Raw genomic sequence first — 11,107 nt, forward strand, 5'->3', positions numbered from 1 at the left:
TCTTAGCATCCTCTTAGCCGAACCGAGGGAATAATGGGACAATGGCCGGACAATGCTAGGACGTGCTAGGATACTAAGGATATGACCTCATCTCTCCGGTCGTCATACCATGACAGGTAGAAAGCATGCCTAACACGGAAACCAGCCGTAGGAGGTATGTATAAACGTAGGTAGGCACTGGGACTCGACTCCACCAACAACCATGTCTAACAAAGGTAGCCAAAGGTAGCCAAATGTAGCCAAAGGGAAACTTTTTTAGAGATCGGCAAGATCAGCGGTTGGCTCGGCCCCAGTCCAACAGGCATAGGCATGCAGGGCCTTGCAGAGTTGTAATCCCAACTGGGCTGACTGGCCAACTGGTACGCATGGACAAAAAGCTTGGTTCAAGCTTGGTTCAACGATCCAGGATGAGTCTTAGAGCCAGCCTTAGTAGTACCACCTTCGTAGCCGTAGCCGTAGCCGTAGCCCATCTGTAGCCATCTGTATTCCTCGTTGCAAAGGTTCAGTCTAGCGTGGTCTGCGTGTCCAGTTCCACCTCTCACGAGCCTTTTTGATCTTCTTGGCTTTGTCTGCATACAGTGTCAAAGTGTCTGCATGTCAGGTAATGACCTTTGTCAGCAAACAAACTTGGTCTAGGTAGTATTTCTCCATCATTTATATGAGGGTCAGGCCCGCCCTTCTCCGGACTCTCCAGGTCTTACTCCCACACCTCCATACGTCCCTTCAGTCTGGTACTAGATTGAAAATCCGGAGTCGGTCAAATTTCACCCCTCATTTTCGCCGAGGCCACCATTAGAGAGATCTTGTAGAGAGATCTAACAAGATCTGCCTGGATCTGCCTGCATAATTGTGAACCCTCGGGATTTTACAACGCGTTGGCTCTCTTTTTTTATACTAAACTCCGAACCGTATAATTCAACATGGCGGCGGCGACGGGGACAACGCCGACGTACATGGGCCTTCAGGGCCGGTCGCTGTCCATAATGGTCAGTACGGTGGCCACCACGGGATTTTTGCTATTCGGTTACGATCAAGGAGTGTAAGTTGTAATACCACCTAAAGTCCCCCCTTACGATACTACCTGCGCATGTTCATCGGCCACGACGTTGTCGCGCATGGCTCGTATCATGTCTCAGTAGCGATACTCTAGCATAATTCAAAATTGCTGACTCGGTTTCAGAATGAGCGGTATCATTGGTTCGACCCATTTCTCAAATGTCTTCACAGAAGTAAAAGGCAATCCGACTATGCAAGGTCTTGTCACCGCCATTTACGAGATCGGATGTCTCATTGGCGCCATGTTCATTCTCGGAGTCGGTGATTTACTGGGTAGAAGAAAGGCAATGATACTGGGAGGATTTATCATGATTATCGGCGCCACAATTCAAGTCACTTCGTTCCCGGGCCACCAACCGCTAGCTCAATTTATCATTGGTAGAGTCGTCACTGGCGTCGGCAATGGTATCAACACCTCTACTATTCCGACTTATCAAGGTACGTAACCCCCGCGCGGCTCTATGTGGATTTTTATATTTTTATTTTTATATCAGTTCTAACATTCTTTAAGCTGAATGTAGCAGAACTTCCAACAGAGGTTTACTTATCTGTATCGAAGGCGGTATTATCGCATTTGGTACTGTGATTGCGTACTGGATCGACTATGGCTGCAGCTTTGGCAGCGAGGATCTTTCATGGCGTTTCCCTATCGCTTTCCAGATCATTTTCGGTCTCTTCGTATGCATTTCTATGATTTTCCTGCCCGAAAGTCCTCGTTGGCTTCTCACCCACGAGCGGTATGAGGATGCTGAGACTGTCATCTCGGCCCTGCGAGGTTTTGAGATGGGCAGCGAAGAAACTCACACGGAAAGAGACATCATCTTAGATTCCATTCGTGCCAGTGGTTTCTCCGGCCAGAAGAGCACCCCGATGAAAGCCCTCTTTACTGGCGGCAAGACCCAACATTTCCGACGTATGCTGCTTGGCTCTAGCAGTCAGCTGATGCAGCAAATAGGCGGTTGTAACGCAGTCATTTACTACTTCCCTATTCTATTTGAGGACAGCATCACTCCGGGCGATGAGAACTTGGCACTGCTCATGGGTGGCGTGAACATGATCGTCTATGCAATCTTTGCTACGACCTCTTGGTTTATCATCGAGCGGGTTGGCCGACGAAAGCTATTCCTTTACGGAACTATCGGACAGTGCCTGTCGATGGTTCTCACGTTCGCTTGTCTTATTCCTGGTCCTCATATTCCCGGTCAAGCATCCAACGCGGCCAAGGGTGCAGCCGTTGGTCTTTTCGTAAGTTTTCTAGTTCATTGGATCTGTTAACCACAAGAGATTTGCTAATGGTTTATTAACAGACCTACATCGCCTCATTTGGCGCGACTTGGCTCCCGCTCCCCTGGTTGTATCCTGCTGAGATCAACCCCATCAAGACTCGCGCGAAGGCAAACGCTACCTCGACTTGCACAAACTGGCTATTCAACTGTATGTATTGACTTAATATCTCCCTTTGTCGTATTTTATGACATTAGGTCGTCTCCCGAATAGTCGTCGGGCGAAGCTTGTCAATCCCTTTCCCTCTTTCTACGAGTGTCAGTAATTAATCAGTTTTTATAGTCCTTATCGTCATGATTACGCCAATTATGATCAGCAACATCGGTTGGGGCACTTATCTGTTCTTTGCCGTCGTCAATGCCTGCTTCTTGCCCATCATCTGGTTCTTCTACCCCGAAACAGCCAAGCGATCGCTTGAAGAGATTGACATCATCTTCGCTAAGGGATTCGTGGAGAAGAAGTCTTACGTCAAGGCTGCGGAAGAACTACCCCTTCTCAGTCCCGAGGAGGTCGAACAAGAAGCTCTTAAGTACGGACTTATCGATGTTGCCGCTAGGGGTGCGGCGCGTTCTGCTGGCCCTGCTGGCGTGGTTCAAGAGAAGGCTCTCAGTGAAAAGAGCGGGAAGAGCGACGAGGCTGGAAGTCGCGAGGAGATTGAGAACTAGGAGATTATTGACTCCTAGTACTGCTTCTGGTTGGTACCAATAATATGGTTGACCACAACAACCACTGGTGCATAAACTTGATAATACTTCGATTAACGAAGTTACTGGAGCCAGATTTGCTCCAGACCAATTTGGATGGTAGACTGGTCAGATAGACCTGGATTCGCCCAGAACCAGATTTCATAGATCTACACTTACTTAAATGGGGGTTGAAGGTGCAAGATACCCATATTGCTATAACGCAAAACGTTGATAGTCAGTACATTCTTTATAACACCCAAGAAACTGGCATGTAGGCTACTTGGTTGAACCCGCATAGAATCGTGACGATATCAAACTAAGACGAGTTTCCTTTTTGTCAGTGGTGGCTACAACAAAAGTTAACCCTACTTGACTTGGACTTCTCAGATTCCCTTTACGAAACCGTCTGGGAGCCGATTATGGTAGGTAACTGTCAAATAAATCGGCTTATTAATTTGCTTGCATCTGTTGCTTGTTTTAGCAAAACCCAACGTCAGAAGCCATTGATTTCGATAGATTCCTCTAGTGAATAAATTGGGCCTGCTGAGTTCTATGCTGTATAGGTTGTTACGTTTGTGATATCGTGGCTATTTGTCTGTTTGAATCTTCCGTGACTATCTAGGCATGTTTCTGTGCAATTGGAAGAAGAATGACGCCTTTACGTGCTAGAGAGATACACTCTTTTCGTGAAAACTCAGAAGATTGCTCTAGGTTTTCAATGGAGAACAAAATAAGTTAAAAATGTGAAACATTCAAAGTTTTTTCAATATGGATCGATTTCAAGTTTAGAAGTGTTGCTAGCAGTGGCCGAGTGGATCTGCACACACGTCAGGTGGTGACAGGTGTTTACACGTGCACAACTAGTGAAGTTTAAAATGCTAGTTAGTTAGTTAGTTAGTTACTAATACAACTTCGACAACTCATGGACTCGAATTGAGAATTTTAGGATGTGAACAGATACCTAGCCCTAAAGGGGAATTAGAAGGCCCTCTCTGTTCAATCCGAATACATTTTCTCTTGCTTCATGGATAGATTGTTAAAATGGCATAAAGCTAAATAATGCTAATGGTCCTGCCTGACTCATTTGGTTGGATGATAAATAAAGGGGTAAACATAAAGGGGTAAATACCACAAATAGCAAACATAATATCGTCGACATAGAATTACTAACCTCACCCCTCAAGATCACTGAAGGAGATCTACTACTGCCTAGCCCCCAGAATCCAAATGAACATATAATACCTAAGGTACATATGCCAGTACCGTGAAATAATTGCTTCTCAGTACCCCTCAGTCTTTTTCGTCCTAGCTTTTTTTCTTACAAAAAGGGCTCTTGTGCCACTGCCAAGTATCATATCCTAATATAACTAGTAAAAATAACTAAAATGCCATTTCACGTATTATTTCCTTGTTTATGAAAAGTAGAACTCTCCAACACGTTCAGAATTCAGATTCCCACCGGGGAACTTTTGCTATGCCTTGGTCCATATGCTCGTAGTTTATTTAGCCTTGTCCCCCTTTTTTTGATAACTAAATCACAAGGCTAGTGATTGTTGAGGATTGTGTAATACTTCGTCTTCACACACCTGTCGGGTATCCCTCCTCGTCAGACAGCCCTCATCAGGATGGTAGTCCATTGCAATTCAGTTTCTTCCCTAGAATTGACGAAAAACTCATTCAATCAACTAAACACCTCAGCATCTCCCCATCGTGGACCAGAATATCAGATCGCCGTAGATGATAAACCTTGCTTACTACCAAAGTCACTGTCGTTCCATTGGCTGCTGTAACCGATATGTTCCTTCTTTCTATTGAGTCCTGCTTCAACTCTGTTGGATTCATCCCGTTAGTATGTGACCTTGTCAAATCACAGCCTCCGGAAGACGTGGGTCCACGATCTTAGCGCAAATTTACTCTCTTAGATTATCGAACATGATGCCGTTTGTTCAGATAAAGTACCAAGTCACCAGATAATATCTATTCTGCTCGAATTCCCATCAGGTCCAATTACTATCTATTGAAGGAATTCTACTAGATTTTCAGCCTTGTGATTGGCAGACATCAAAACCTCCCTGCGTCATGTTCATTACTAGCATCTCTCTACTATTCGAGTTACTCACGATAACTTCCGAATTGGGAGGCGTGTCTTCTATTCTACCCCCTTCGTGGGGACTAAGGTCGCACATATAAACCTAGGCAAGTCCCGTGTTGTTCATCCTATCTTCTAATTCATCATCCACAACTTTGCTCGATCACCAGTTGCTCTTCTTTGCTCTTTGCTATCCCACTTGCTCCTATCCTTGCTTTTGCTCACACGACACAGCATAACCGCTACTCGTGTCACAATTCCATAGAGTAAGTCGTTCTCTTTCCAATTTAATATAAACCAGAAGCCCTCAACCCCCGTCCTTACTAGAGGCTACCCATTCCCTTCATACTCTGAACAAATACCCCGATACTCATCTGATATCCATTCTACCCTACCCAATTCGTATTTACCGTTTCCTCCCACTCATTACCTCACTTTTTAGCATCTACACATTGCCAACTTGCTTCACCAATTCGCTTCACCGACTTGCTACCACTTTAATTTAAAATCATGTTCTCCAACGGCCAGGCTCGCTATACCACTCAGATGGAGGAGCAGTACAGAAGTTCTGTGTATCCTACCTCGGCTTCCTCCTACAACTACAACATGTACCCGCAGATCGAAATGCCCCAGACAATGTCAACGAGTGTGGGCGCAACTATGCCACCTACTTCGGGTACAGACACGCATGGAGCTACCCAGGTGCAAATGGAGCAGATGATGTCTTCAAATAGCGGCACCTATCAAGGATTGATCCGAGACTTTGGGCACTTCCGCCAAGTCAACGATCAGTACCTAAAAATTCACAATCGCCCAAGGGGTGATTGTTCTGACTTCCCACCTGATGCCCATACACAGCAGCAACTAGTGAAGCTGCTATTCGAAGCTGCACATGATTGCAGCCAGACATACGAACCCGAAGGCTCACAGAGCGTCAGGCGCCTCCGGCAAGGGAATTACGCTGACTTGGAGTTTGAGTTGGCTCTCTGGCCTTTATTGGTAAGAGTATACAACCTTGAATCAAGTCCCCATGCTAATATTAGTCCAGATGTCGACACGCGACGCACAGATAGGACAGTGTAGGCTTCCAAACTACCTTTATTGCAAGGAGCCCCCCTATAACTCGTACGGATCCTTTATGGAGAGGTTCCAAGCAGTGTGCGACGCCCTTAGAGTATGTTGCATGATCCCCTAAAATCGTTATTGTCTTAACACTTACCGGCTTAGTTGTCTAAGGATGTCGTTATTTCCCTCTTTAAAGATGCTACTTTCAAACACCGTCTGGCTTGGCGCCCAAGAACGGAGCTTAACGTAAGTCTGATGCAAGATTAATCAAGGAAAACACGGCTGACGTCCTAAAAGCAAAAGGCTACAAACCGAAAGCTGAACGGAGAGCGCGACGTTCAGAACGCCATTGGGATTCGAGTTGCTCAGGAGAACGGCATCAAGGCAACCAAGAGCGGAGAACTTGTAGATCGAAATGGTCAAATCTACGGAAGCGTTAAGAAACGTTCTACAGCTTTCGAGAACAAGATATCGAATACCAAGAAGCGTGGCCGTGATCCGAAGCGTAACAAGACTTCCGGTCAGTTAGACTCACAAAGGGACAGAAGAAAAAAAGACAGCCAGACGGGTAGCGATACAGCGGAGAACATAGAGACGGGAGAGAGTAACTTGCAGTTGGATCCAAGTTATGCCGGATATACTGGATATACGGAGGATCTGTCGCAGGGACATCAGGAGGCTCCAGCGGGGTATGCTCCCAATAACATGAATACCCTCCTGATGCAGTCTACACTCTCTCCCACGGAAGATCTATACAGCCAAGATCCTAACTCACTTATAGGACCTGACGTACCCTTACCTTCTTCTCTCCAGGGCAACAGCAATGCTTCGTCAGCCTATACACCTTACGGATGGCACCCCAATCCAACACCGACCGCTGGTAACCTGGATATACCAATGGACTTTAATTTAGACATGGGGTTACCGCAAGCCGAGACCATGAAACCCGATGGATTCAGCCAGATTCGGAATACCGCGAATCTGTACAAGTTCAATCCTACGGTACCAATGTCTTTCGGTGGCCAGCCGAATAACGTGATGGCTCAGGGGCAACCTGACTTGCCCGACTTCGTACCGCAGGTGGATCCACTAGCCCAGAATCAGTTTTATACCCCGGGCCCTTCAGGTTATCATATACAACCTTAAAGCTATGCTAGTTGGAACCCAGTGGTTGCTAGTAGTCACAGAGAAGTCTGGACAATAGTGCGGCTTCAAGAGCGGAAATATGAGTGGGTCCTAAAAGAGCCATCTTCATCATGATGGTTACGCCGGGAAGCTGGGACGATGATGGTGTATGATATTTCATTAGGAGGACTATTAGGATGGGGTGGGGGTAGGGACGTCACGGATAAATGAATCCGGATCAATGGCTTTAGTTTTCTTATGATACCCGGGCAAGGCTTAGGAGGCGAACGGCGTTTTCGCATGGTACTCGTAGGAGATTTAATATCTACTCCGTGAAAATAGGCGTCTTATGACTTAAGTTTATTCTTTTCACGTGCTATATCTGATGGTTGATTCTTAACCTGCCTTGAGTGCTAATGGCCAACGTTCTTTAAATAAGTGTCCTCGCTTTATGAGACAGGTATTAGTCTTTATACATAGATTCTTCAATCGTATTAACTAGTCGAATTGCTTCAAAATACTATAATTCACACGCCCTAGAAAATATACATTTGCATTTCTCATATATACCTCCTATAACTAGGTAGTATACCTACTCTAGCAAAGCTGGAGAATAGACAAGACGCAATGCAAGGGAGTAGGTATACTGTAGAGGTCTCTTCAACCACGCGGCATCGGATATAAAAGAGCCCAAGATCTCCCCAGGGTTTTTTCCGAAATGTTTTTTGACAAATATGTCGTACTGCGTACTGCGTACTCAGGGATTGGCCAATTAGAATAGTCAATTGGACCATACGTTAGGAGCTCTCGCCCCCGAAAACGCCACGTTTATTGTATGTGAAAGTCATGTCCAGATCCTCCATCATCACTAATTCCTTCCGAGTTATTGGGCGACTGGTTGATCGTGATGCTACGTAGTCTCGGTAGATAACCGAGCTTTCCCGATGTGGTGGTCGCGTTCTAATATGGCTTTTGTGATTGGTTCATTCTTGCAACGGTCTAGCTTAAGATGACAAGGATATGACGAGGTGGCTACCTACTCTAGGTATCATATATTACATCAACACTTTTGACTATTCCATGAAGCACTCGGGGTTCACTCGCAAATTGGGAAATCAATCCACTATATCGCTTTATCATATCCACACCAAGCCCTCTTAACCCAGCCCTTTTCGCGGTCGTGATGGTTTCTTGACGTCAATGATATGTCGTGCCACACGATTCTATGTGAGGTGGTGACCACTGAGGTCCGCGGACAGATGCGGCACTAGGAAACCTACATTTCTAGTACAAGAAGGAGATGTAGACGCATCCACAAGATTTCCAGCTTCTCTTCTTGCTTTTCTTCACTGTAACTTATTACGTTCTCCTGGCCTGGCGTTGCTTAACTGCTACTTATGTCATCAAGCACCCTGTTGGGCAAAGTGAAAAGTATGGTCGGCGGAGAGAAAGGCCGCAAGGTCGCTGACCTTGACACCGTCACCCAGGCGGTGTCGCCCAAGGATAGGATTACTTCCGACTTTGGCGTGAAGATGGGCAATGTCGACGAATGGTTACGAATAACCAGTAACCACAAGACGGGCCCTATGCTTCTAGAGGACTCATTTTCTAGAGAAAGAGTCGGTTATGACCACTTCTATTACTTTAATAACTATCACTAACTTCTACCACAGATTCACAGATTTGACCACGAACGAATTCCCGAACGGGTTGTCCATGCACGAGGTGCTGGTGCGTTCGGCAACTTCCGATTATTCGAGAGCGCCGAGGACGTGTCAATGGCTGGAGTTCTTACGGATACCTCTCGTGAGACGCCTGTTTTCGTTCGATTCTCCACCGTGGCAGGGTCTCGCGGTAGCGCCGATACCGTACGTGATGTGCGCGGGTTTGCCGTCAAGTTTTATACGCAAGAGGGCAACTGGGATATCGTTGGAAACAATATGCCGGTTTTCTTCATCCAGGACGCTATCAAATTCCCGGATGTTATTCACTCTGTGAAGCCTGAGCCTCACAATGAGGTGCCGCAGGCTCAGTCGGCTCACAACAACTTCTGGGATTTCGCGTTTATGCATACCGAGGCCACCCACATGTTTATGTGGACGATGTCAGACCGAGCGATTCCGCGGTCATTTAGGATGATGCAGGGCTTTGGCGTAAACACTTTTGTTCTAGTTAACAAGAAGGGCGAGCGTCACTTCGTCAAGTTCCACTTCACGCCCGACCTTGGTGTTCACTCGTTAGTTTGGGATGAGGCTTTGAAGATAGCAGGTCAAGATCCCGACTTCCATCGCAAGGATTTATGGGAGGCGATTGAGAACGGCGCTTATCCAAAGTGGAAGTTCGGCATTCAGGTGATCCCAGAGCATCGGGAACACGAATTTGAATTTGACATTCTCGACGCGACGAAACTTTGGCCCGAGGACCTCATCCCGGTCCGATACATTGGCGAGCTCGAACTTAACAGGAACGTGGACGAGTATTTCCCCCAGACCGAACAGGTTGCATTTTGCACGGCGCACATGGTTCCGGGAATTGCTCATTCGGACGATCCTCTGTTGCAAGGACGTAGCTTTAGCTACTTCGATACACAGCTATCCCGTCTTGGAGTCAACTGGCAAGAACTTCCTATTAACAAGCCGGTCTGCCCCGTTATGAACTTCAACCGTGATGGCCAAGGGAGACACACTATCACTAAAGGACAAGTTAACTACTGGCCCAACAGGTTTGAGGCACGGCCGCCGGCCACTGCGCAAGAAGGGGCATACCCAGAGCCCCCCTTCAATGTCCAAGGTACTAAGGCGCGAACCAAGAGTACAAAATTCCGAGAGCATTACAACCAGGCCCAACTGTTCTATAACAGCTTGTCCGAACCGGAGAAGAATCATGTTGCCGCCGCATTCTCATTCGAACTAGACCACTGCGACGATCCCATTGTCTACGAGCGCATGACTCAACGATTAGCCGATATCGATTTGGGACTTGCTCAGACTGTAGCCGAGTTGGTCGGAGGGCCGAAGCCCGAGAAGGGAACCAGACCGAACCACGGCAAGAAAACTAGTAAACTTAGCCAGCTTGAATTCCCGCCAGCGAAGCCGACGATTGCTAGTCGACGCATTGCTATTATCATTGCAGACGGCTTTGACAACACTGTCTACAGCGCTGTTAAGACCACGATCAAAGCGTCTAGCGCATTGCCCTTCACCATCGGAACACGCAGGTCCGAGATATTCCCAGCTGGTGCATCGAAGACACCAGGTAGTGGTGTGAAACCCGACCACCACCTCGAAGGCGTGCGATCCACCATGTTCGATGCAATATTCGTTCCTGGTGGTGCTGAATCGATCAAGGCTCTTTCTAAGAGCGGGCGTGCCCTGCACTGGCTCCGCGAAGCGTTTGGACATCTTAAGGCCATTGGAGGCACAGGAGAGGCAGTTGAGCTATTCAAGTTGGCGTTCGCGTTACCAGAGATTCAAGTGTCAAGAAATCAGCAGGCGGTTGAGTCATATGGCGTTGTCACCATGAGAAATGTGTCCCCTGACAGTTTGAAGGAGACCGTTACGATCGCAAAGGAGGGAGCAGGACTCTTGGAGAAGTTCTGGTACCAAGTTTCGCAACATAGGAACTTTGAAAGAGAATTGGCTGGGCTCAATGTACAGGTTGCGTATTAAGAAAAAATATGGAATGGAGTTTAGGAACCAGGGAAAATGTTTCGTACCTCTCATAGCACCTGTACTACTAAATCATGTTTAATAATAAGGAATAATAATATCTTAACTCTTTTATGCCAATCCATGTTCCAAGC

At 46.8% G+C, this 11,107-nt stretch overlaps 3 protein-coding genes across 3 annotated transcripts; all 3 read left to right on the top strand.

Annotated features, from left to right (window-relative positions):
• The first annotated feature begins 392 nt into the window (after positions 1-392).
• F4817DRAFT_338650 (general substrate transporter) lies at positions 393-3,738 on the top strand. The gene is made up of 5 exons (XM_049303450.1): positions 393-1,039; positions 1,181-1,494; positions 1,568-2,301; positions 2,364-2,490; positions 2,623-3,738. Exons 1-5 carry the CDS (start codon positions 921-923, stop codon positions 3,003-3,005), a joined length of 1,677 nt encoding a protein of 558 aa, XP_049158595.1. The 5' UTR covers positions 393-920; the 3' UTR covers positions 3,006-3,738.
• A 1,887-nt stretch (positions 3,739-5,625) lies between these two features.
• Positions 5,626-7,326, top strand: F4817DRAFT_316265 (uncharacterized protein; the record flags this gene model as incomplete). The annotated part of the gene is made up of 4 exons (XM_049300650.1): positions 5,626-6,114; positions 6,164-6,289; positions 6,343-6,426; positions 6,478-7,326. 4 exons carry the CDS (start codon positions 5,626-5,628, stop codon positions 7,324-7,326), a joined length of 1,548 nt encoding a protein of 515 aa, XP_049158596.1.
• A 1,042-nt stretch (positions 7,327-8,368) lies between these two features.
• F4817DRAFT_338651 (catalase) lies at positions 8,369-11,093 on the top strand. The gene is made up of 2 exons (XM_049303451.1): positions 8,369-8,924; positions 8,979-11,093. The coding sequence occupies exons 1-2, from the start codon at positions 8,703-8,705 to the stop codon at positions 10,971-10,973; spliced, it is 2,217 nt and encodes a 738-aa protein (XP_049158597.1). The 5' UTR covers positions 8,369-8,702; the 3' UTR covers positions 10,974-11,093.
• Positions 11,094-11,107: the final 14 nt, after the last annotated feature.

Source organism: Daldinia loculata, assembly GCF_022478755.1.
Source record: "Daldinia loculata strain CBS 113971 unplaced genomic scaffold F4817scaffold_27, whole genome shotgun sequence".
NCBI lineage: Eukaryota > Fungi > Ascomycota > Sordariomycetes > Xylariales > Hypoxylaceae > Daldinia > Daldinia loculata.